This window comes from Neoarius graeffei, chromosome 15 (assembly GCF_027579695.1).
Source record: "Neoarius graeffei isolate fNeoGra1 chromosome 15, fNeoGra1.pri, whole genome shotgun sequence".
NCBI lineage: Eukaryota > Metazoa > Chordata > Actinopteri > Siluriformes > Ariidae > Neoarius > Neoarius graeffei.
This window is the reverse complement of record NC_083583.1, coordinates 74553981-74581384: the sequence shown is the minus strand read 5'-3', so window position 1 is coordinate 74581384 and position 27404 is coordinate 74553981. Positions and strand designations below refer to the sequence as shown.

At 46.2% G+C, this 27404-nt stretch overlaps 1 protein-coding gene across 1 annotated transcript in view; it reads right to left on the bottom strand.

Moving 5' to 3' along the window:
- The window catches only part of LOC132899744 (protein kinase C-binding protein NELL1-like), a 528774-nt gene that overhangs the window by 119234 nt on the left and 382136 nt on the right, over positions 1-27404 (bottom strand). The window contains exon 14 of the mRNA XM_060941854.1: positions 2177-2299. Within this exon, the coding sequence (XP_060797837.1) occupies positions 2177-2299 (123 nt within the window). The remainder of the gene's footprint in view (positions 1-2176; positions 2300-27404) is intronic.

The window sequence follows — 27404 nt, the reverse complement described above, 5'->3', positions numbered from 1 at the left end:
GGCCTCAGTGGTCTGTTAGAGAACACTGAAGAACAAACAGCATCATGAAGACCAAAGAACTCACCAGACAGGTCAGGGATAAAGTTCTGGAGAAGTTTAAAGCAGGGTTAGGTTATAAAAAATATCCCAAGCTCTGAACATCTCAAGAAGCACTGTTCAATCCATCATTCAAAAATGGAAAAAGTACGGCACAACTGCAAACCTACCAAGACATGGCCATCCACCTAAACTGACAGAGCGAGCAAGGAGAGCACTGGTCAGAGAAGCAGCCAAGAGGCCCATGATCACTCTGGAGGAGCTGCAGAAATCCACAGCTCAGGTGGGAGAATCTGTGCACAGGAAAACTATAAGTCGTACACTCCACAAATCTGGCCTTTTTGGAAGAGTGGCAAGAAGAAAGCCATCGTTGAAAGACAGGCATAAGAAGCCATGTAGGGGACACAGCAAACATGTGGAAGAAGGTGCTTTGGTCAGATGAGACCAAAGTTGAACATTTTGGCCTAAATGCAAAGCGCTATGTGTGGCAGAAAACTAACACCGCTCATCACCCTGCACACACCATCCCCACTGTGAAACACGGTGGTGGCAGCATCATGCTATGGGGATGCTTTTCTTCAGCAGGGACAGGGAAGCTGGTCAGAGTTGATGGGAAGACGGATGGAGCTAAATACAGGGCAATCCTGGAAGAAAACCTGTTGGAGGCTGCAAAAGACTTGAGACTGGGAAGGAGATTCACCTTCCAGCAAGACAATGACCCTAAACATACAGCCAGAGCTACAATGGAATGGTTTAGATCAAAGAATATTCATGTGTTAGAATGGCCCAGTCAAAGTCCAGACCTAAATCCCATTGAGCATCTGTGGCAAGACTTGAAAATTGCTGTTCACAGACGCTCTCCATCCAATCTGGCTGAGCTTGAGCTATTTTGCAAAGGAGAATGGGCAAAAATTTCAGTGTCTAGATGTGCAAAGCTGGTAGAGACATACCACAAAAGACTTGCAGCTGTAATTGCAGCAAAAGGTGGCTCTACAAAGTATTGACGCAGGGGGGCTGAATACTAATGCACATCACATTTTTCAGATTTTTATTTGTTTAAAATTTTGAAGACCATTTATCATTTTCGTTTCACTTCACAATTATGTGCTACTCTGTGTTGGTCTATCACATAAAATCTCAATAAAAAAAACTTTTAAGTTTGTGGTGGGCGGCACGGTGGTGTAGTGGTTAGCGCTGTCGCCTCACAGCAAGAAGGTCCTGGGTTCGAGCCCCGGGGGCGGCGAGGGCCTTTCTGTGTGGAGTTTGCATGTTCTCCCCGTGTCCGCGTGGGTTTCCTCCGGGTGCTCCGGTTTCCCCCACAGTCCAAAGACATGCAGGTTAGGTTAACTGGTGACTCTAAATTGAGCGTAGGTGTGAATGTGAGTGTGAATGGTTGTCTGTGTCTATGTGTCAGCCCTGTGATGACCTGGCGACTTGTCCAGGGTGTACCCCGCCTTTCGCCCGTAGTCAGCTGGGATAGGCTCCAGCTTGCCTGCGACCCTGTAGAACAGGATAAAGCGGCTAGAGATAATGAGATGAGATAATGATGAGTTTGTGGTTGTAAGGTGGAAAAATGTGAAAAAGTTCAAGGGATATGAATACTTTTGCAAGGCACTGGAGCTACCAGTTATGCTAATTAGCAAAACGCTACACACAGCTGAGTCAGAATGTTATAATTCTGAAACTGTAACCTGCATTTGCAAGTCTTCTGCTCCGGTTGGCTTTTTGGAGAAGGGAAATCAGATCACAGCTCCTCTTTGTTATGTGTCAGAGATGTCCATGCAATTCCGCGAGGTCGTCTAACCAACTCCGCTTCACCTGATAAACCAGGGAAGGCCTTAAAATTGCAACCAAGGGCATATTGGAATGCAGCACAGAAAACACAGCACCTCCAATCTCCAGTGGGCTTAAAAAAACAAAAAGCTTTTCCCTGAGCTAATAGCAGCAGCCAGGCGAAACGATTGCTTTGCGGAACTGACAAAACCCCCAATCAGCTCCTCCAATCAGCTCGGACTGTGAGATGCTGTAGGAAAGAAGGTCAGGAAGGGAACGAGCAGAAATCAAAATCAATTCTCATCATCTCCAAGCTGCTGCATGTGTGCGTGTGTGTGTGTGTGTGTGTGAAGATTGAGGGCTCTACCTGTGCAGATGGTGCCGTTACCCATGAATCCTGGCTTGCAGGTGCACAAGTGGCCGTGGATGGTGTTAGTGCAGATGGCATTGTCGTCACACGAACTCTGACCGCTAACACACTCGTCACGCTCTGAAAGGAAATGGGAAGTGTGTGTGTGTGTGTGTGTGTGTGTGTGTGTGTGTGTGTGTGTGTGTTAGTGCATGAGAGCGATTCAGAACAATGTTTTCCAAATGCCTGAGGAGCCATTATTTTAGATTAGTCTTGCACTTTCTATGAAGCCCATAATTCATTACAACATATTTAAAAGTGTCAGGTCATTAATTTTGGCACCCTACTGGAGCTAACTGTTAGAGTAAAAATCCAATTACAGTCATTTTACTCGAATGCGGGTTTTGTAGAAGAGAACAATTTTCTTTTCGGTCTCTCTTCTGCTTGGATATGTTAAAGTTCTGTAATAAATAGACATCGTGTTGACTGGTTTGTTTTCACGGCGCTGCTGGATGTTTCATTCTCATTGCTCACAATTCATTTTCTATAACAGTGTGAATCTGACAGCAGTGTGCTTGTTCTATCCTTTGTTTCCCTAGTAACAAATAACACACACACTTGTACGGTGGATGGTCTAAATCATATTTAGATTAAAAAAAGAGTGTAGAATTATTGATAGGGTGATATGAAGTTTTCTGTTAGGAGACGTTTATTTCACGTTTTCTGGAAGGTTGAATGCTTTGCAAGTCGAACCTTCAGTCTTATTACTTTCTAAAGAAAGAGAAAAATGTGCCCCTCCTAGAACTGCCACCTTATTGTGGTGGAGGGGTTTGTGTGCTTGAATGATCCTAGGAGCTATGTTGTCGGGGGCATTATGCCCCTGTTAGGGTTTCCCAAGGCAGACAGGTCCTAGGTGACAGGCCAGACCAAGAGCAGTTCACCAAAAAACCCCTATGGAGAAAAAATCCAGGACCGTGACGTCGCCCGGTAGGACGCAGCCGGGGCCCCACCCTGGAGCCAGGCCCGGGGTTGGGGCTCGTATGCGAGCGCTTGGTGGTCGGGCCTTTGCCCATGGGGCCCGGCCGGGCTCAGCCCGAAGAGGCGACGTGGGCCCGACCTCCTGTGGGTTCACCACCCACAGAGGTAGCAGTAGGGGTTTGGTGCAGTGTGGATTGGGTGGCAGTCGAAGGCAGGGGCCTCGACGACCTGACCCCCGGACACAGCGGCTGGCTGTTGGGACATGGAATGTCACTTCACTGGGGGGGAAGGAGCCTGAGCTTGTGCGGGAGGTTGAGAGGTACCGGCTAGAGATAGTCGGGCTCACCTCCACGCACAGCTTGGGCTCTGGAACCCAGCTCCTCGAGAGGGGCTGGACTTTCCACTTCTCTGGAGTCGCCCATGGTGAGCGGCGGCGGGCTGGTGTGGGCTTCCTTATAGCTCCCCAGCTCAGCCGCCATGTGTTGGAGTTTACCCCAGTGAACGAGAGGGTCGCCTCTCTGCGCCTTCGGATTGGGGAGAGGGCTCTTGCTGTTGTTTGTGCCTACGGGCCAAATAGCAGTATAGAGTATCCGGCCTTCTTGGAGTCCCTGGGAGAGGTACTGAGGGGTGCTCAGACTGGGGACTCCATTGTGCTACTGGGGGACTTCAATGCTCACGTGGGCGATGACAGTGACACCTGGAGGGGCGTGGTTGGGAGGAACGGCCTCCCCGATCTGAACCCGAGTGGTGTTTTGTTATTGGACTTCTGTGCTAGTCACAGTTTGTCCATAACGAACACCATGTTCGAGCATAGGGGTGTCCATAAGTGCACGTGGCACCAGGACACCTTAGGTCGGAGGTCGATGATCGACTTTGTAGTCGTGTCATCTGATCTCCGACCCTATGTCTTGGACACTCGGGTGAAGAGAGGGGCTGAGTTGTCAACTGATCACCACCTGGTGGTGAGTTGGATCCGCTGGCGGAGGAGGAAGCTGGACAGACCTGGCAGGCCCAAACGTATGGTGAGGGTCTGCTGGGAACGTCTGGCCGAGCACTCTGTTGGGGAGGTCTTTAACTCCCACCTCCGGGAGAGCTTTTCCCAGCTTCCGAGGGAGGCGGGGGACATTGAGTCTGAGTGGACCATGTTCTCTACCTCCATTGTGGACGCAGCTGTTCGGAGCTGTGGCCGCAAGGTCTCCGGTGCCTGTCGTGGCGGCAATCCCCGAACCCGGTGGTGGACACCGGAAGTAAGGGATGCCGTCAAGCTGAAGAAGGAGTCCTATCGGGCCATGTTGACCTCCGGGACTCCTGAGGCAGCCGACGGGTATCGGCAGGCCAGGCGTGCTGCAGCTCGGGCAGTTGCGGAGGCAAAAACTCGGAACTGGGAGGAGTTCGGGGAGGCCATGGAGAAGGACTATCGGTCGGCCTCGAAGAAATTCTGGCAAACCGTCCGGCGCCTCAGGAGGGGGAAGCAGTACTCTGCCAACACTGTTTACAGTGCGGGTGGGGAGCTGTTGACCTCGACTGGGGACATTGTCGGGCGGTGGAAGGAATACTTTGAGGATCTCCTCAATCCCACCGTCATGTCTTCCACTGAGGAGACTGAGGCTGATGACTCAGAGGTGGACTCGTCCATTACCCAAGCCGAAGTCACTGAGGTGGTTTGCAAGCTCCTCGGTGGCAAGGCACCGGGGGTGGATGAGATCCGCCCTGAGTATCTCAAGTCTCTGGATGTTGTGGGGCTGTCTTGGTTGACACGCCTCTGCAACATCGCGTGGCGGTCGGGGACAGTGCCTCTGGAGTGGCAGACTGGGGTGGTGGTCCCTCTTTTTAAGAAAGGGGACCGGAGAGTGTGCTCCAATTATAGGGGAATCACACTTCTCAGCCTCCCAGGGAAAGTTTACTCCAGGGTACTGGAGAGGAGAATTCGACCGATAGTCGAACCTCGGATCCAGGAGGAACAATGCGGTTTTCGTCCTGGTCGCGGAACACTGGACCAGCTCTATACCCTTCATAGGGTGCTCGAGGGTTCATGGGAGTTTGCCCAACCAGTCCACATGTGCTTTGTGGATCTGGAGAAGGCATTCGACCGTGTCCCCCGTGGTATTCTGTGGGGGGTGCTTCGGGAGTATGGGGTTCGGGGCTCTTTGCTAAGGGCTGTCCGGTCCCTGTACGAACGGAGCAGGAGTCTGGTTCGCATTGCCGGCAGTAAGTCAGACCTGTTCCCAGTGCATGTTGGACTCCGTCAGGGCTGCCCTTTGTCACCGGTTCTGTTCATAATTTTTATGGACAGAATTTCTAGGCGCAGCCAGGGGCCGGAAGGAATCCTGTTTGGGAACCACAGGATTTCATCTCTGCTTTTTGCGGATGATGTTGTCCTGTTGGCTTCTTCAAACCAGGACCTTCAGCATGCACTGGGGCGGTTTGCAGTCGAGTGTGAAGCGGCTGGGATGAGAATCAGCACCTCCAAGTCCGAGGCCATGGTTCTCGACCGGAAAAGGGTGGCTTGCCCTCTCCAGGTTGGTGGAGAAGTCCTGCCTCAAGTGGAGGAGTTTAAGTATCTCGGGATCTTGTTCACGAGTGAGGGAAGGATGGAGCGTGAGATCGACAGGCGGATCGGTGCAGCCTCCGCAGTGATGCGGTCGCTTTACCGGTCCGTCGTGGTGAAGAAGGAGCTGAGCCAAAAGGCGAAGCTCTCAATTTACCGGTCGATCTACGTTCCGACTCTCACCTATGGTCATGAGCTTTGGGTAATGACAGAAAGAACAAGATCGCGGATACAAGCGGCTGAAATGAGTTTCCTTCGCAGGGTGGCTGGGCGCTCCCTTAGAGATAGGGTGAGAAGCACAGTCACTCGGGAGGAGCTCGGAGTAGAGCCGCTGCTCCTCCACATCGAGAGGAACCAGCTGAGGTGGCTCGGGCATCTTTTTCGGATGCCTCCTGGACGCCTCCCTGGGGAGGTGTTCCAGGCATGTCCCCCCGGGAGGAGGCCCCGGGGAAGACCCAGGACACGCTGGAGGGACTATGTCTCTCGGCTGGCCTGGGAACGCCTCGGTGTTCTTCCCGAGGAGCTGGCCGAGGTGTCTGGGGAAAGGGAAGTTTGGGCTTCCATGCTTAGACTGCTGCCTCCGCGACCCGGTCCTGGATAAGCGGAAGAAGACGAGACGAGACGAGACGAGAAAAATGTGACTGGTGAGGTGATGCCTGTTTATTTATAGCTACGAAAATATTAAATGTAATAGAAATTAATAAAACGGGGCGTCACGGTGGTGTAGTGGTTAGCGCTGTCGCCTCACAGCAAGAAGGTCCTGGGTTCGAGCCCCGTGGCCAGCGAGGGCCTTTCTGTGTGGAGTTTGCATGTTCTCCCCGTGTCCGCGTGGGTTTCCTCCGGGTGCTCCGGTTTCCCCCACAGTCCAAAGACATGCAGGTTAGGTTAACTGGTGACTCTAAATTGAGCGTAGGTGTGAATGTGAGTGTGAATGGTTGTCTGTGTCTATGTGTCAGCCCTGTGATGATCTGGCGACTTGTCCAGGGTGAACCCCGCCTTTCGCCCGTAGTCAGCTGGGATAGGCTCCAGCTTGCCTGCGACCCTGTAGAACAGGATAAAGCGGTTAGAGATAATGAGATGAGAATGAGAAATTAATAAAACATAGGTTTTGTTTCATTCTTTAGGCTATGGACACACTCCAGTTCACGATGCTGTGCGATGGGTTATTGATGAAAATGAAGCGTTTTGGTGGCGATGCTTGGCGATGTGTACTTCGTACAGATGAGTTAAAAGTTGTGGTCACACAGCAGGCGAACACTTGGCCCTTTTCTTTTGAGGAGACGAGGTGTTTTTCCTCAGAGGCATGCTCGAGAGTTTTGTTCGTATCGGCGTCTGGCAGGAGAATGATCGCCGATGCCTTGCTCAATAGATTCCAACAATGCGTGACATCAGCACCAATCAATCAGCGACGATCACAAACGCGTCATCTGTCACTGAACATTTGCTGAATATTCATGAATCCTTCACCCAACTTAGTGAAGGATCGCAGAATGTAAATGCACTTTTCAAGTCTCGGTGAACCCTTACAAAAAAGAAGTTTATTCAAGTGTGCTTCTAGTATACTTCTTTTAACCTAAAAATAAGAGAGTATGCTTTCAGTTTACTTTTTATTTACTTATCAGAGATATACACTACCGTTCAAAAGTTTGGGGTCACTTTGAAATGTCCTTATTTTTGAAAGAAAAGCACTGTTCTTTTCAATGAAGATCACTTTAAACTAATCAGAAATCCACTCTATACATTGCTAATGTGCTAAATGACTATTCTAGCTGCAAATGTCTGGTTTTTGGTGCAATATCTCCATAGGTGTATAGAGGCCCATTTCCAGCAACTCTCACTCCAGTGTTCTAATGGTACAATGTGTTTGCTCATTGCCTCAGAAGGCTAATGGATGATTAGAAAACCCTTGTACAATCATGTTAGCACAGCTGAAAACAGTTTAGCTCTTTAGAGAAGCTATAAAACTGACCTTCCTTTGAGCAGATTGAGTTTCTGGAGCATCACATTTGTGGGGTCGATTAAATGCTCAAAATGGCCAGAAAAATGTCTCGACTATATTTTCTATTCATTTTACAACTTATGGTGGGAAATAAAAGTGTGACTTTTCATGGAAAACACAAAATTGTCTGGGTGACCCCAAACTTTTGAACGGTAGTGTACTTAATAAAGTTATACATAAGTATACTTGGATTATACTGTAAATATAGAAAAGTCTAAGTATATTAAGCTTATGCTTAAACTTTTGATCAAAATATACTTAACAAAAGTGTAATAAAGTATTAAAATACTTGTGCCTTATAGACAGCATTGTTGACTCTTAGCTATGTCTGTGGTTCCATATAAGTTTTTTTTTTTATTGCTCCTGAGTGGGATAATTAAATTTTCTTTCTTTCTTTTTCTTTAGCGCTTGGATGTCAATTTCAGTTGTCACTGCCATGTTTTTATACTTTGGAATTTAACACAATGCTGCTTTAAATTTAGATTTTTAAAGAACATATTCATTTTCTTAATCCTGAGTATCTGTTGTTATTTTGTGAATTCTTACCTTTATAACTTCATTGTAACTTAAGGTACAAAACACTTAAGTTGTCTCCTGGTAGTGTGCATGAGGTAAGCGTTAGGGCTCGAAAACTAATAATATACCTAGAAGGGTAATTGCAGTAAACTTCAAAACTAAAAAGTGGACTAGAAGTATAAAACAAGTAAACTCATAGTATACAGCACCCTCCACAATTATTGGCACCCCTGGTTAAGATGTGTTAAAAGCCTTAAAATAAATTCAATTTTTATTGCAGAAGCATAATCTCACACTGAAAATTGTAGAAAAATGTAACCCTTAACTCAAGTGAATTAAAAAAAAATCCCTGACTAAGAAATAATTATTTTTCATAAAATCACCTGTTCCACAATTATTGGCACCCATAACAATTCCTAGAAAATAAATGTAATTGAAGCATTTCTGTCATTTCTACTGTAGTTTATAAAGTTGATCAGAGTATCTAGGAACCTTTAATTAGTAATTCATCACATCCTGGGTGGCACGGTGGTGTAGTGGTTAGTGCTGTCGCCTCACAGCAAGAAGGTCCTGGGTTCGAGCCCCATGGCCGGCGAGGGCCTTTCTGTGTGGAGTTTGCATGTTCTCCCCATGTCCGCATGGGTTTCCTCCGGGTGCTCCGGTTTCCCCCACAGTCCAAAGACATGCAGGTTAGGTTAACTGGTGACTCTAAATTGAGTGTAGGTGTGAATGTGAGTGTGAATGGTTGTCTGTGTCTATGTGTCAGCCCTGTGATGACCTGGCGACTTGTCCAGGGTGTACCCAGCCTTTCACCCGTAGTCAGCTGGGATAGGCTCCAGCTTGCCTGCGACCCTGTAGAAGGATAAAGCGGCTAGAGATAATGAGATGAGAGATGAGATCACATCCTGTTTCCCTGGGGTATAAATATGATGTGACACAGAGGCCTATTTCTCTTATCCACTCTTCAACATGGGAAAGACAAAAGAACACACCATTCAAGTAAGGCAGATGTGTGTCGACCTTCATAAGTCAGACAATGGCTACAAGAAAATAGCCGCTCGCCTACACCTGCCCATATCTACAGTCAGAGGAATCATCAAGAAGTTTAAAACAACTGGAACAGTGGCAAACAAGCCTGGACGAGGATGCAAGTTTATCTTGCCACCACGCACAGTGAGGAGGATGGGAAGAGAAGTAAAAGGTTCTCCAAAGCTCACTGTTAGAGAATTGCATCAAAGAGGAGCATCTTGGGGTCACAAAGTCTCCATAACAACCATCAGGCGCTATCTACATGCCAACAAGCTGTTTGGGAGGCATGCACGGAAAAAGCCTTTTTTCACTTACAAGCATAAATGTAAACGTCTGGAGTTCGCTAAGCGGTACTGGGATTTCAACTGGGACCGTGTGCTTTGGTCAGATGAGACCAAGATAGAGCTTTTTGGCAACAAACACTCTAATACATCACAAAAGATGAGTATGTGGAAAAGCACCTCATGCCCACTGTGAAGTATGGCAGAGGACCGGTGATGCTGTGGGCCTGTTTCTCTTCCAAAGGCCCCGGGAACCTTGTTAAGGTGCATGGCATCATGAACTCTTTGAAATACCAGGACATTTAAAATCAAAATCTGGTGGCCTCTGCCCGAAAGCTGAAGATGGGTCATCAGTGGATCTTTCAGCAAGATAACGACCCTAAACATGTGGCCAAATCTACACAAAAATGGTTCACCAGACACAAAATCAAGCTCCTCCCATGGCCATCTCAGTCCCCAGACCTCAACCCAATTGAAAACCTGTGGGGTGAGCTGAAGAGGAGAGTGCATACGAGAGGACCCAGGACTCTGGACGATTTAGAGAGATTGTGCAAAGAGGAATGGTCGAAGAGCCCTCTCTCTGTATTCTCCCATCTTGTGAAATGTTATAGGAGAATATTAAGTGCTGTCTTGTTGGCAAAAGGGAGTTGTACAAAGTATTAACATCAGGGGTGCCAATAATTGTGGCACACATGAGTTCATGTAAAAGAATTATTTCTTAATGTGGGAATTTTTTTCCTACTGAATAAATGTACTTGAATTAAAGGTTGGATTTTTCTCTTTTGTTTGCATTGTTGTCCTATATTATTAAAAAAAAAAGAATTTATTAGAAGCCTAAGGGTACGCTGACACTTGCACGATTCCGTGGCACGCATTGGCACGACTCGAGTCGTGCCAGTGCGCAAACTAGTCGTAAACTGGCGTGAAGTGTGCGTAAACCCGTCGTGACTGCGTGCCATGTCGGGACGAGAATTTTGAAATGTTCAAAATTTTGGTCACGACAAAATTTCGCGACCGGGTCGTGAACTATGCGCAAACTGTTCGTGATCTCGTCGTGAACTCGTCAGGACGATGCGGGAGGATGCGTGCCAGTGCGTGGAAGTGCGCGCCATGCCACGACTGTCACGAACTGCCACGAATAGTTCACGAACAGCTCACGTCGAGTTTACGAATTGGTGCGCGTCGCAGCGTGGCCATGCCTTCCCACTGACATGGTCACGCATTGATGGCAAGAGCAGTTCACGACTAGTTTACGCACTTCACGAACAGTTTGCGCATGGCACGAGCAGTTCACGACGAGTTCACGAGCAGTTCACGACTACTGCGTGACAGTGGCGCTCGTGTCGGTGCGGGGGTATATATAGGGCTTCCCGGACACTTCTCGCCATTCGCAATTTTTTTTCTTGCTTTTTTCTTTAATGTCTTTTATTTTCTATTCCTTCATGACTTTTTTTTTTGGGGGGGGAGTTTTGTTTCTTTTATTTCAAAAATGGAACAACTGTGGATGCAGCTCATGAAGCTACTACCATTCTTTCTTGCCAAGGGACAGCACCAGCAGGGGACATGCAGTAATGTGACAGGTAGTCTCGCTGATCCTTTGCATCCTTCTGGGTATGATGGCCGGTTAGAGGCAGCAGCCCCTGCAGGTGTCGGTCAGTCCTCCATCCACCAGGGATCATGTGTGTCCGGATCTTCACAGTCCACTTCTGAAATTGTGTGTGGGTATCTGATGAGGATGAGGTTGTGCATGACACAGGCATGCCCAAGTCGGCACGACACCGTCCGAATTGCGCAAACTCGTCGTGCCAATGCGGGAAGTGCGTAAACTATGCGCAAACTATGCGTGAACTCGTCGTGCCAGTTCGTGAATGTGGACGGGCACGCATTCGTGAACTCGTCGTGAACTATGCGTGAACTAGTCGTGAACAGTGCGGGAGCCTCCCAGTTCGTGCCCCAAAATGGCACGACTTGCCACGACAAAATCATGGCCAAAAGTCGTGCAAGTGTCAGCCTAGGGTTAGAACATATCTTACAAGGGATGCCAATAATTGTGGAGGGCACTGTATTTCCAGTATACTATGAAGTAGGCTCTTGTAAACTAAAGATTGGACTACAAGTATAGAACTATTAAACTATTAGTATATAAGCTTACTTGTGGTCTACTTGCATCATCGGAGTGAAATATCGGGAATTATTATACTAGTTGTATACTCAGAGTTTACTTCTCTTAGACTTAAAGTATACTTTTTATAAACTAAAGTGGGCCAATTTAGTCCCAAGAAGTATTAGATTAGTTTACTTACAAGTATACTGTAAGTACATTGATATCAGTATACTTGGTACACAAAGGTATACTTAAGGAAATATACTTTAACTTTACTTAAGTATACTTAATAAAATTAATTTGAAGTATACTTCTTTTTGATAAAGGAAGGTTAGGCTACGTCTCGCCGCTGTGTCACTGAGGCTCCTGCGAGATATAGAGTCGAGACAAATACATCTCAAGAGGCCAGGTGAAGGTTCCCTGAGCTTCAGGAAGTATTCCCAAACCCATCTGTGAGGATTCGCTGCTTAGTTAATTATCTGAACCTGCATGTCTTTGGACTATGGGGGAAACCGGAGCACCCGGAGGAAACCCAGGACCTTCTTGCTGTGAGGCGACAGTGCTGGTGAAAATATTGCCACCAAATTTTAGTGCATGCATTGAAATTTTTAATGAAGCAGAGAAACACCACAAAACAATGCGCGAAACTCGGACGACATTTGCCGTGCATCGCACAATTGGTGGCAATGCTACCAGTTTTTCATCGCCAAGTATTCGCAAACCCATCGCGAGCTCCAGTGTGACCAGGGCCTTAATAAATAAACTGTCACTGATGGTAAACTGCTGTGGTATAAGAGCAATAAAACACTTTTAGGATGCTATTGAAAAATAATCACCTTTAGGGTCACAATAGTGATTACACTACCTTGGCCAGTGAGTTTTACAGTGGTGCTTGAAAGTTTGTGAACCCTTTAGAATTTTCTATATTTCTGCATAAATATGGCCTAAAATATCATCAGATTTTCACACAAGCCTGAAAAGTAGATAAAGAGAACCCAGTTAAACAAATGAGACAAAAATATTATACTTGCTCATTTATTTATTGAGGAAAATGATCCAATATTGCATATCGGTGAGTGGCAAAAGTATGTGAACCTCTAGGATTAGCAGTTAATTTGAAGGTGAAATTAGAGTCAGGTGTTTTCAATCAATGGGATGACAATCAGGTGTGAGTGGGCACCCTGTTTTATTTAAAGAACAGGGATCTATCAAAGTCTGATCTTCACAACACATGTTTGTGGAAGTGTATCATAGAACGAACAAAGGAGATTTCTGAGGACCTCAGAAAAAGCGTTGTTGATGCTCATCAGGCTGGAAAAGGTTACAAAACCATCTCTAAAGAGTTTGGACTCCACCAATCCACAGTCAGACAGATTGTGTACAAGTGGAGAAAATTAAAGACCATTGTTACCCTCCCCAGGAGTGGTCAACCAACAAAGATCACTCCAAGAGCAAGGCGTGTAATAGTCGGCGAGGTCCCAAAGGACCCCAGGGTAACTTCTACGCAACTGAAGGCTTCTCTCACATTAGCTAATGTTAATGTTCATGAGTCCACCATCAGGAGAACACTGAACAACAATGGTGTGCATGGCAGGGTTGCAAGGAGAAAGCCACTGCTCTCCAAAAAGAACATTGCTGCTCGTCTGCAGTTTGCTAAAGATCACGTGGACAAGCCAGAAGCCTATTGGAAAAATGTTTTGTGGATGGATGAGACCAAAATAGAACTTTTTGGTTTAAATGAGAAGCGTTATGTTTGGAGAAAGGAAAACACTGCATTCCAGCATAAGAACCTTATCCCATCTGTGAAACATGGTGGTGGTAGTATCATGGTTTGGGCCTTTTTTGCTGCATCTGGGCCAGGATGGCTTGTCATCATTGATGGAACAATGAATTCTGAATTATACCAGCGAATTCTAAAGGAAAATGTCAGGACATCTGTCCATGAACTGAATCTCAAGAGAAGGTGGGTCATGCAGCAAGATAACGACCCTAAGCACACAAGTCGTTCTACCAAAGAATGGTTAAAGAAGAATAAAGTGAATGTTTTGGAATGGCCAAGTCAAAGTCCTGACCTTAATCCAATGGAAATGTTGTGGAAGAACCTGAAGCGAGCAGTTCATGTGAGGAAACCCACCAACATCCCAGAGTTGAAGCTGTTCTGTACGGAGGAACGGGCTAAAATTCCTCCAAGCCGGTGTGCAGCACTGATCAACAGTTACCGCAAACGTTTAGTTGCAGTTATTGCTGCACAAGGGGGTCACACCAGATACTGAAAGCAAAGGTTCACATACTTTTGCCACTCACAGAAATATAATATTGGATCATTTTCCTCAATAAATAAATGACCAAGTATAATATTTTTGTCTCATTTGTTTAACTGGGTTCTCTTTATCTACTTTTAGGACTTGTGTGAAAATCTGATGATGTTTTAGGTCATATTTATGCAGAAATACAGAAAATTCTAAAGGGTTCACAGACTTTTGAGCACCACTGTATTTATTTTTACAGCATGTCTGGTTGTATTTTATTCTACTTTATTTCAAACACATATTCTGATACCTTGTTTTTCCTTTACCAGAGCTAAAATGAAATTCAGCCAGAAGCGAGAGAACTTACAGTCAATCAATGAAGAGAGGTTTGGTGTCTGATGCAGATCCAAAGTCAAATAAAAAACTTAAATGGTGCATAAATGTTTAAACCACCCTTAAGCATATCATGCCCTTTTGACCCTTTTCCAGCATGACGATGTTTTAATTGAGCCCTATCGAATGTGCCCTACGGTGGCAGGAGACGAGGTGGCCATGTCATGATTCATAACCGATGACTAATGATGGAGATTAATCTAATAAATATTTCAGACACCTGCACTCAAACGTGAAATTAGCATTGCTCGTGCTGTGTGCCCTCAACTCTGCTGGCCTTCGGTGTGTTCAGGAAATTGATCTCTCTTTTTTTTGTTGCTGTGAACAGTGTATTTAGCACGTGTGCTAGTTTTTGAAATGAACCACGTAATCAGGTTTATATCACTATAACAACATGGCAGGTTCCTCATGCAGGCTTTATATTAACACGCTTCCTGAAACATTACTGTATCTGTTGTACATATGACAGGCACTCCGAAAACTAATGTGCGGTTGTTAATCTGGTGAAGTTTTCTGTAAGGAGGGGTCTATTTGGCCTTTTTAGAAGGAGTCTCCAGTGTCAGTGTAACAGCCAGAAATAAAGCTGTTCGTTTATGTTTTCCGACACAAGCTGGAGGACTGTGCAGTTTCTTGGGAACATGAAATAAAAAAAAAAAAACACAACAACAACGAAAGGCTGGTGAGGGCGGTAACAGGAAGTAATAACAGGAAGTACTTTTATAAATGCACCATAGCATTAAAGCTAGACTGCCTTTCAGATTTTTCAAGTGTAGGTCATAAAAATAATTTTCCCCGACAAGCAATTATTTTTGTTTTGTGACCGAAAGCTACTGAATTCGAATCACAGACTTCCAATTTTATTATTATTATTTTTAACAGAACAATTAATGAATTTATCTCCATGTGTCCTGAAATTCTCCGCTATTTTTTCCTGCTTCACCATGACCCAATTCAAGATACTACGTCATGCATCACATCACGTGGTGGGCTTTCCCAGTTCACGCAAGGCATTGTGGGATACAAATTTGAAACAGGAGAAAAAAATGGAGGAATGAAAAGTGAAAGAGCGACTACAGTAACAGAAAGCGAGAAGAAAAGACGTTATGTTATATACGAAGGAAAGGAAACGCAGGACCAAACTAATAAATATAGGCTCTCAGCGAGCACCTCGGTGTGATCAGCTGTTCGTTTAGCGACAGAATGATGGAACTGTCAGTGCACGCTCAAAGGGAAACCCGCGCATGCACAGACACACACAGACGGACTTCCTCTGTCTGCTCGACTGCACGAAGCAAGCAATTTCATGCACATTATTTGCTTTAATCCCCTCAAATTAAATAACTTCCCAGCCACAGAATGGCCTGGGTTTTTTTTTAGATATTGCAGAAATAAACATACATCATAATGACCAAATTTCAGAGGGAACTCAATAATATCTGGAACGGTACTTGGTGGGGCGGCACGGTGGTGTAGTGGTTAGCGCTGTCGCCTCACAGCAAGAAGGTCCGGGTTCGAGCCACGTGGCCGGCGAGGGCCTTTCTGTGTGGAGTTTGCATGTTCTCCCCGTGTCCGTGTGGGTTTCCTCCGGGTGCTCCGGTTTCCCCCACAGTCCAAAGACATGCAGGTTAGGTTAACTGGTGACTCTAAATTGAGCGTAGGTGTGAATGTGAGTGTGAATGGTTGTCTGTGTCTATGTGTCAGCCCTGTGATGACCTGGCGACTTGTCCAGGGTGTACCCCACCTTTCGCCCATAGTCAGCTGGGATAGGCTCCAGCTTGCCTGCGACCCTGTAGAAGGATAAAGCGGCTAGAGATAATGAGATGAGATGAGATGAGATGAGATGAGATGAGATGGGTACTTGGTGGGGAGCGAGGAGGAACTGTTGAAGTACGTCGCTAGGGTGGAACAAGTAAAGAAGGATGAGGTTGAATCCAAAGCAGATTTTAAGAACAGGACTGAAAGAGAGAAGGAAGAGAACGTGATGGATAAGATGCTGCATTGGCAGTTCCACGAAGATACTATGGAAATAAAAGATCCTGAAGCATCATGGCTATGGTTAAGTAAAGGTGATCTTAAAAAGAAGCTTACTCATTGCCGCTCAGGATCAAGCACTTAACACCAATTCTGTGAAGTGCGACATATATCATACTAGCGCCACCAGCCTATGCCAGTTGTGTGGAGTTCCTGTAGAAAATATCACGCGCATAGTAAGTGCATGCAAGTGCCTTGCACAGAAAGAAAACAGGTGTCAGCATGATAAGGTCTGCTTGAAGCTCCACTGGCTTTTGTGCAGAAAGTATGGCTATGCCATGGAAGACAAGTGGCACCAACATACACCTGAGAAAGTCCTAGATGAGGCAGGGAAGCCCAAGATCCTTTGGGACTTTGAGTTCCAAACTGACCATGTAAATGAAGCTCGAAAACCTGACTTGGTGGTCTTTAAGAAGGAGCAGAAGGAATGCCTGATAATTGATGTCGCAATACCAGGTGACCATAACATTGTCACCAAACAGGCAGATAAGATCACCAAGTATACTACTGAAAGTCGAGATCTCAAAAATGTGGGACCTGCCAGAATCAAAGATCAAGGTCGTTCCAGTTGTTATTAGCACCTTGAGTTCAATTCCAAGGATGTTAAAAACATACTTCAACATTTTGGATGTGAAGTATGACACATTATGACCCTACAAAAATCAGTTGTGCTCAGAACCACCCACATATTGCGAAAGGCGCTGTCTGTCTGAGGTCCTTGTTCCGACTTGACAGATAGCTGAAAACTCCAGGACACCAATGTCACCACAATTTTGTACTGTGCAACAATGCAATAATAATAATAATAATAATAATAATAATAATAATAATAATAAACCCTGGTTGAAATCAGTATTTAGAACTCCATACAACTTTTACTGTTTATAACTTTTGGCACCCATGAAAGAAGTCGGGCTCCTATGTGCAATCTCCTGTATATTCTCTGAAGTGTGATCAGAAAGTTCTGTTCCTGTTGCGAACAAGCGGAGTGCACCATGGTCATCTGCCTCAGCAGGAGCGAGCAGTAACCCTCATTAGGAGTCAATACGCCACGTGATGTCACGCTGTCAGCATCGGGACCTTTGTTACACGTGTGTTTGTTCAACGTGCACATGCGCATTTGCGATTTTACTGTGTCAAATTCTGTGTCAAACTCGCTCGGGGAATCAGCAACAAGGAGCCTGGAAATGTTTCAGCAAGCCAACGGCGATTGAGCAAAGATCCGGGAGAGGTGTATTGAGTGGCATTTGTGCATCAAGAAGGACAGAACTTCATTCTTCAGACAAATCAGGAGAGTTACTACCCACTCCTGCTGCATGTGCATGATCTCGCTGCGCTCCGTTCGTTCACAACAGGAACAGCACTGGAACTTTTTGATCACACTTTATAATTAATGTAGCAGTATTTCCTATTCCATAATGATCAATATTTTTAGTAAACAAAAAAATATATCACACGTTTACTAACACAACATACTGTAGACAGCTGACTCACACTTTTGTGTGCGTTCCTCTGAGTCAGGTTTTTCCAGACTCTTCCGAACCTCTGTCTGGTGAACTGAATTATGGGACTGCCTTCTCCAAGAAGGACTTGTGATTGATAGATAGATAGATAGATAGATAGATAGATAGATAGATAGATAGATAGATAGATAGATAGATAGAACCCTGATTCCAAAAAAGTTGGGACAAAGTACAAATTGTAAATAAAAACGGAATGGAATAATTTACAAATCTCAAAAACTGATATTGTATTCACAATAGAACATAGACAACATATCAAATGTCGAAAGTGAGACATTTTGAAATTTCATGCCAAATATTGGCTCATTTGAAATTTCATGATAGCAACACATCTCAAAAAAGTTGGGACAGGGACAATAAGAGGCTGGAAAAGTTAAAGGCACAAAAAAGGAACAGCTGGAGGACCAAATTGCAACTCATTAGGTCAGTTGGCAATAGGTCATTAACATGACTGGGTATAAAAAGAGCATCTTGGCGTGGCAGCGGCTCTCAGAAGTAAAGATGGGAAGAGGATCATCAATCCCCCTAATTCTGCACCGACAAATAGTGGAGCAATATCAGAAAGGAGTTCAACAGTGTAAAATTGCAAAGAGTTTGAGCATATCATCATCTACAGTGCATAATATCATCAAAAGATTCAGAGGATCTGGAAGAATCTCTGTGCGTAAGGGTCAAGGCCGGAAAACCATACTGGGCGCCCGTGATCTTCGGGCCCTTAGACGGCACTGCATCACATACAGGCATGCTTCTGTATTGGAAATCACAAAATGGGCTCAGGAATATTTCCAGAGAACATTATCTGTGAACACAATTCACCGTGATCCGCCGTTGCCAGCTAAAACTCTATAGTTCAAAGAAGAAGCCGTATCTAAACATGATCCAGAAGCGCAGACGTCTTCTCTGGACCAAGGCTCATTTAAAATGGACTGTGGCAAAGTGGAAAACTGTTCTGTGGTCAGACGAATCAAAATTGGAAGTTCTTTATGGAAATCAGGGACGCCGTGTCATTCGGACTAAAGAGGAGAAGGACGACCCAAGTTGTTATCAGCGCTCAGTTCAGAAGCCTGCATCTCTGATGGTATGGGGTTGCATTAGTGCGTGTGGCATGGGCAGCTTACACATCTGGAAAGACACCATCAATGCTGAAAGGTATATCCAGGTTCTAGAGCAACATATGCTCCCATCCAGACGACGTCTCTTTCAGGGAAGACCTTGCATTTTCCAACATGACAATGCCAAACCACATACTGCATCAATTACAGCATCATGGCTGCGTAGAAGAAGGGTCCGGGTACTGAACTGGCCAGCCTGCAGTCCAGATCTTTCACCCATAGAAAACATTTGGCACATCATAAAACGGAAGATACGACAAAAAAGACCTAAGACAGTTGAGCAACTCGAATCCTACATTGGACAAGAATGGGTTAACATTCCTCTCCCTAAACTTGAGCAACTTGTCTCCTCAGTCCCCAGACGTTTACAGACTGTTGTAAAGAGAAAAGGGGATGTCTCACAGTGGGAAACATGGCCTTGTCCCAACTTTTTTGAGATGTGTTGTTGTCATGAAATTTAAAATCACCTAATTTTTCTCTTTAAATGATACATTTTCTCAGTTTAAACATTTGATATGTCATCTGTGTTCTATTCTGAATAAAATATGGAATTTTGAAACTTCCACATCATTGCATTCCGTTTTTATTTACAATTTGTACTTTGTCCCAACTTTTTTGGAATCGGGGTTATAGATAGATAGATAGATAGATAGATAGATAGATAGATAGATAGATAGATAGATGTCCTTATGCAACACAACAATGATGAACAAGCATGATGTCTACAATTGCCCCCCTCCTCACGCATATTGTTTATGCTGAATTGTGCTTTGGAGACAGTAATGCCGCTTTTCCACTACAAACGCGGCTGAGCCGTGCCGTGCCGTGCCGAGTCGAGCTGAGTCGAGCTGAGTGGGGCTGTTGGAGTTGCATTTCGACTACAACCGCGCTGAACCGTGCTGGCTGGAAGTGGGTGGACACATTGGGTGGAGTTAGCGAAAGTGGGTGGACGTCACGTGATGTCGTTAAGCAGCGCAAACAGTGACATCAGTGACAGTGGCGGAACAAGTCAGAGCCGGGCCGGGGGCGGGGCAAATGACCGGGCCCTTTATTAAAGCTTATCATAACATCATTTTAGGCTACAAAATGTCCGCAACTGCGGTGTTTACCAATTTCAACACTACCGGGTGCAACTATGTTATTTAGTACATCAAGTCCTTCAAACGAACATGTAACTCAGAAACAAAAAACATTAGGATACTGTACATGGCTCATAATAAAACAGCAATAGCCTATACTGCGCACATTATTTGAAGGGCATACGAATGAGCGCTCAGAGTGGTGACAGGAAGAGTCAGAAATAAAAGGAGGGCGGTGCAAACCTCACTGAATGCACTGTGTTTACCAATTTCAACACTACGGGGTGCAACTATGTTATTTTGTACATTAAGTCCTTCAAACGAACATGTAACTCAGAAACAAAAAAACATTAGGTGACATACTGTACATGGCTCATAATAAAACATCAATAGCCTACTGCGCGCATTATTTGAAGGGCATACGGCGAGCCTTGCGCTCCGCGAACTCGTCCACGATGCTCTGTATGTCACTGATTCAGTGATCTTTTAAGCGGTAGTCTCACGACCCGAATAGTAAACAATAAACATGGAGGACATGGAGTCGTTAGTGTTGCTGGTCTTGGTGCTGTGGCTTGTTGTCACCGACAACGCGGACAGATACTGGCAAGAGCGTATAGATGAGGCGAGGCGCATAAGGCTTCAGAAATTCTCGTAATTCGTAATTCTTCTCCTTCCGGGTTTGCGGTGTTTACAGATCCCAGCGCGCTCGCGGGGCGTGTGTGGGCATGTGAGGACACGCCTCCTAACCAATCAGTGCACAGGGGAGTGTCTGCTCACGCCCCCAACCTCAGTCGGCACGGTTTGGCTCGCTTCAGCCCCACTCCAAAACGGTGCGAGTTTTAGGGGCTAAGCAGGGCTGAAACGAGCTGAGTCGTGCTGGTTTTTGGTAGTCGAAACGCGAGCCGTGTCGGGCTGAAGTGAGCTGAAGCGAGCTGAAGTGAGCTGAAAAAGGGTAGTGGAAAAGGGCCATAAGTGATTATCAGCAGCAAACCTGCTCGTAGTAAGACAATGTTAGATGAAGACAGCTTTTTTTAATAAATAAGGAAAACTGAACTTATTAGCATAGACGTTGTTCATCAATATGCAAAAGACATCTTAATCATGACTAATGCATTTCCTCCTTAATTAATGACTCCTGCTTATTGAGACTTTAAGCAGATTAAACACATTATTCAACATTTTTTCCCTCTCAAGATGTGTGTGTGTGTGTGTGTGTGTGTGTAAGTAAATTTCACAGACATTGATATGATGTGCAAATTGTCCGGGAAGGGAGGACAAGTGGTGAGACACAGACACACTAATTAGGATTTAAATCCCAATAAGCTAAGATTTATTCCCTTCGGAAATGCTCTCATGAGACCTGTACAAATTTAATATATAAAATTAATAACACTGCCTTGCAGTTTCTGGAACTTTTTGAATTTTTTTTTTTTAAATTAAGCAACAGAATATTTAACCTGAGCCTTATTTAATGTTTACATAATGCATGTTACATTTGCATGAATTTATCCTCTTCAATTGAATTACTGAATAAAACTACAAGCTGAAAAAAAAACCCAGACCAAAAGTCGAATAAGGATGAGAAATGAGAAGCTTTTCATCCTCTCGCCACAATCAGAGCAGTAATGAAACAGGAAGTTAAATCCACACAGGAAACGGCTGAAGTTAGCACTCTCAGGTCTGAGTGGAGATGAACAGAAAGTAGATGCGAAGCGGATGTTGATCTCGAGTCTCAGACATTTACAGGATCGTTGACACTGTGAGCTGTGAACCGGTTCGAAAGTGGAGTGGATGAAACCGGCTCCAAAAGTGAGTCTCATAAGCGTTTCTGTTGTCTGTTTTTCAGCAACTTCTGCTGAATCGGATGAGAATTCTTCAAAAAATGAAAGGGATAGCGATTGAACTTCATTCATTAACATTTCTATACAAATACAGTGGTGCTTGAAAGTTTGTGAACCCTTTAGAATTTTCTATATTTCTGCATAAATATGGCCTAAAACTAGCCTAGTAAACTAGACCCACCCGCCTAGCGGCCAAAAATATTTTTGCCTAGCGAGTGGGTCTAGCCTCGCACCATATAAACAAAAACACCCCGGGCATCAAATCGTGCCCGCCAATCACAACGCAAGGTTTTTGTTTGGATTCTTTGGGCGGGCTTTTGCAGGAGTGACGACAAAGCTGCGCGACGCTGGAGAAAGCACAACAGGAAAGATGGCTACGGCTAGTGAACAGCGCGCGTTTGACTCCGCTTTGGAATCAGTTTTAGAAGAATTAGACTTGGAGTTTTGGTTGAAACATGAGCAGGAAGAGGCTCTCCGCTCATTCCTTTTCAAGAAGGACGTTTTCGCCGTTTTGCCGACCGGCTATGGCAAAAGTCTGATCTACCAGCTGGCTCCACTCATAGCCAAAAGGATGGGGCTAGTTTGTGCAGTACGAAGAATTAATAAACAGCTTTGAAACATTACTTTTTGATTGTTTATTATTTTCCCATTATTTTAAATTTAAGGGAAATTATTTCACCAAACACCACTAAATAAAAATAAAAACTCTCAAAAACAGTTTAAGCAAACCCTTGAAAAAAATAAGAGTGTATGTTAAGTATGTGGTACAGACTCCAAACTTGTGGTCATTATCTCCAAACTTCTTAATATCTAGAACCTGTTTATTAATTAATACGCATTTTGAAAAATTATTTATTTCAAGGTCTCCCCCACTGCTTTCTGTCACTCTGACTATGTCACAGTCACTGTTGCGCTGACTGGTCAGAGCATTGTCCTATACGCACAGAGACAGTTTGAAAGACAGCGGTTTGTTCCTCCCACACCCGTCGGAAATGTCTGCGGATCGAGGCCAGACTAAATATTCACATTTCGTCTGGCTTGCCAGGCTAGCCTAAAACGTCATCAGATTTTCACACAAGTCATAAAAGTAGACAAAGAGAACCCAGTTAAACAAATGAGACAAAAATATTATACTTGCTCATTTATTTATTGAGGAAAATGATCCAATATTACATATCTGTGAGTGGCAAAAGTATGTGAACCTCTAGGATTAGCAGTTAATTTGAAGGTGAAATTAGAGTCAGGTGTTTTCAATCAATGGGATGACAATCAGGTGTGAGTGGGCACCCTGTTTTATTTAAAGAACAGGGATCTATCAAAGTCTGATCTTCACAACACATGTTTGTGGAAGTGTATCATGGCACAAACAAAGGAGATTTCTGAGGACCTCAGAAAAAGCATTGTTGATGCTCATCAGGCTGAAAAAAGTTAGAAAACCATCTCTAAAGAGTTTGGACTCCACCAATCCACAGTCAGACAGACTGTGTACAACTGGAGGAAATTCAAGACCATTGTTACCCTCCCCAGGAGTGGTCGACCAACAAAGATCACTCCAAGAGCAAAGTGTGTAATAGTCGGCGAGGTCACAAAGGACCCCAGGGTAACTTCTAAGCAACTGAAGGCCTCTCTCACATTGGCTAATGTTAATGTTCATGAGTCCACCATCAGGAGAACACTGAACAACAATGGTGTGCATGGCAGGGTTGCAAAGAGAAAGCCACTGCTCTCCAAAAAGAACATTGCTGCTCATCTGCAGTTTGCTAAAGATTACGTGGACAAGCCAGAAGGCTATTGGAAAAATGTTTTGTGGACGGATGAGACCAAAATAGAACTTTTTGGTTTAAATGAGAAATGTTATGTTTGGAGAAAGGAAAACACTGCATTCCAGCATAAGAACCTTATCCCATCTGTGAAACATGGTGGTGGTAGTATCATGGTTTGGGCCTGTTTTGCTGCATCTGGGCCAGGACGGCTTGCCATCATTGATGGAACAATGAATTCTGAATTATACCAGCAAATTCTAAAGGAAAATGTCAGGACATCTGTCCATGAACTGAATCTCAAGAGAAGGTGGGTCATGCAGCAAGACAACAACCCTAAGCACACAAGTCATTCTACCAAAGAATGGTTAAAGAAGAATAAAGTTAATGTTTTGGAATGGCCAAGTCAAAGTCCTGACCTTAATCCAATGGAAATGTTGTGGAAGGACCTGAAGCGAGCAGTTCATGTGAGGAAACCCACCAACATCCCAGAGTTGAAGTTGTTCTGTACAGAGGAACGGGCTAAAATTCCTCCAAGCTGGTGTGCAGGACTGATCAACAGTTACCAGAAATGTTTGGTTGCAGATCTGTTTCGACCTCGCTCTGACCGTCACTACGGTCTAAAAAAAGAATGATCACCTTTGTTCTGCCTATCACCGAGACCATGTGTCATCAAAGTCATGTCCATGACCTCCGGAAGCAGAACGACTCGCGTTATAAATAGCAGAGATTGCTCCTGGTTCAGTCTCTCACCTTGATCGCCTCGTACGAGACCGTAAGTAAGAGACCCGTAAGGTAAGAAATCCTGATTCCTTTGCTTCACATTCCACTAATTCGTTACCTGCGTGGTACAGGAGCCTTGTGTCCCTGAGGATTGTTGTGGTTTGTGTATTTCTGAGCTAATTGCTTTGCTTAATTTGCCAGTAGGCTGTAAGCTTGTTTTTTCAGGTATCCTTTTTGTTTGACGTTATATGCGCTAGATTTCTGGGTAATCTGAGTTTGTTACCACTGTGTGCCTATACCGCTGTTCGCAGCCGTGGGCTTAGTGCGAGCCCACTAAGTGCGTTCGCGCGCTGGTGTGGGCCACCCTAATACCTATGTTCTGGGTTTTTTACTGCTGTTGTCGCAGCCGGAAATTGTGTGAGCCTGTCAGACTGCTGTTACAGGCCACCTAGTGCTATACTTGTTTGAATTGTTATTATAATGCATTGAATTGTTTGGATTTGTAATATACTCTTGCTATTGTGTTGTTGTTCACTGGTGTAGCCTGCTAGGTGTGTTTGCACACTGTGCAGACCTCGGCAGTGTTCCCGTGCCACACCCTATACCCCTGTCTGCAGCTGGTGGGGCTAGTGTGCGCCCACTAAGTGCATTCGTGCGCTGGTGAAGGCCATCATAATACCGTGTGCTGTGTTTTTCCTATTTCCATCAGGTGCACTCAGCTGCAGGCCGCAACAGTGCTCCTCTGTGACGCTCTCCTCTGCCACGCCCTAGACCCCTGTTCGCAGCTGGTGGGGCTAGTGTGCGCCCGCTAAGGGCATTCGCACGCTGGTGCGGACCACCATCGTGATCCTGTGGCATACCCTATACCGCTGTTCGCAGCCAGTGGGGCTAGTGTGCGCCTGCTAAGTGCATTCGTGCACTGGTGCGGGCCATCATAATACTGTGTGCTGTGCTTTTCCTATTTCTATCAGGTGCATTCAGGTGCAGACTGCGACAGTGCTCCTCTGTGACGTCCTCCTCTGCCACGCCCTATACCCCTGTTCACAGCTGGTGGGGCTAGTGTGTGCCCGCTAAGTGCATTTGTGTGCTGGTGCGGACCACCATCGTGACCCTGTGGCATATCCTATACCGCTGTTCGCAGCCGATGGGGCTAGTGTGCGCCTGCTAAGTGCATTCGCGCGCTGGTGCAGGCCACCATAATACCTTGGTGGACTATTCGAGGAGGACTCCAGACTTCAGACCGTCTAGGCCTCTGTGTGGCTACAATGGCTTCCCACTACTGCAGGATTTGCAGGGTCTCAATGAGTTTCAGAGATGGGCACAGGGAGTGTCCAATGTGCCTTGGAGCTGCCCATGTGCTGGAGGACGTGGACAACCCCTGCATCACGGCCTGCGACCTCTCCAGGGGGGAAAGACAGCGCCGGGCCAGCCAGGTAGGTGGCCATGTGCGCGAGAGCCGGAGAGAGAGGCAACGCTCCCCCAACCAGCCATCCCTCTCCAGTAAGCATGGGCATAAGCACAAACGCAAGCATTCATGTGACCGGCAGCAGGAGTCCCCCCACAGGCCTGCCCAAAGAGAGGCGCCCAGACCTGCTAAGCACCCTGCCTCAGCTACGGTGATGGAGAGTGGTAACATGGAGTCGCTCCAGATCCTCTCAGTTCTCCAGGCTCTGTCACAGAGGATGGACAGGCTGGAAGGTCACCAGGGCTTGTCATCTACTTCCCTGCACCTGGGCCAGGGGGGTACCCTCTCATCCAGGCCTGAGAGCTATGGTTAGGAGGATGGGCGGGGCGATGTGGATGTGCTATCCCTCTAAGCTCCCCACACAGCGACAGACAACACAACAGGTAGGGACGGCCTTGGGGGAGACCTGCATTCTGGCTCTGCAGAGCTGGCTGACGGCTCCCCGGGGACGGAAGAGGTCCCTGTCAGCTCCCTGGTGTCACGGGTGCTGAGTGCTGCCAAGGTCTTGGGCTTTCAGGCGCCTGCACCTGCCCTGGCTCCTTTGGGAGGAGTTTGGGAGGGCGTCTCTCACGCTACCCGACCACCTTCTATACCTCTGGCGGATGATTACGCAGCAATGCTCAAGTCAACATGGGGTAAGTTGTCGCAATGCCCCCGGTTTCATGCAGGCTGCCGCCAGCTGGCAACAGCTGGTTAGCTGGTTGAGACTGGACTGGGGAACATGCCACCAGTTGAGCCATCAATGGCTGCATTGACATCCCTGGGCCTTGCCCGTGTATCCCCCAATCCATGTTGCCCTCATAAGGAGTCCGCCAAGATGGACCGCCTGGCCACTCCCTCTTTTAATGCATTGGCACGAGTGGCCCGAATGGGTAACACTCTAGCCATCACCCTGGCAGCTCTACAGAAGACACTGAGCCCAGACGATCAGGACACCAGGGCCCTGGTGGACACAGCTCTTTCTTCCCACTCCCAGCTGACACAAGATGTGGGGGACGCTATGGCCTCTGCAGTGCTGTGCCGCAGACAGGTTTGGCTGGCACAAACCTCCCTGCTGGAAGCCATCAAGCAGAAGCTGCTGAGCCTCCCCGTGGTGCCTGGGCACGTCTTTCACCCAGGATCCCAGGAGGTGCTTGATCGCGCTGAGCACACTGCGGCATCTAGGGAAGCTGTCCAGCGTGTGTGCCGTAAGTCAGCTTCAACTGCCAGCCAGGCACCTATGGGTAGGTATAGGCTGCGGCAGCCCACCTGGCCTCCACCGGCGGGCAATGACCCGGTGGCCCCATGGGACTGGCGATTTCGTTCACCCGACTGAAGTATGGCCCCAAATCCCTGACCCAGGGGAAGAAGAGGACTGCAGCAGGGCACAGGCAGGGGTGCAGGCTGCGTAGGAGTCTTGGGTAGCCTGTTGATTGTCCTTCCCAGCTGTCACTGACCTCCTGGGAGGGGATTGCGCCAGACCCTTGGGTCATGGCTACAGTGGCTTGTGGCTACCGATTGCAATTTCGACAGCAACCCCCTACATTTTCAGGGGTCAGGGTAACATCCGTAAAAGATCCGGCTTTGATGTCCGTACTCATCAAGGAGGTTCAAGAGTTACTTCTAAAAGGGGCCA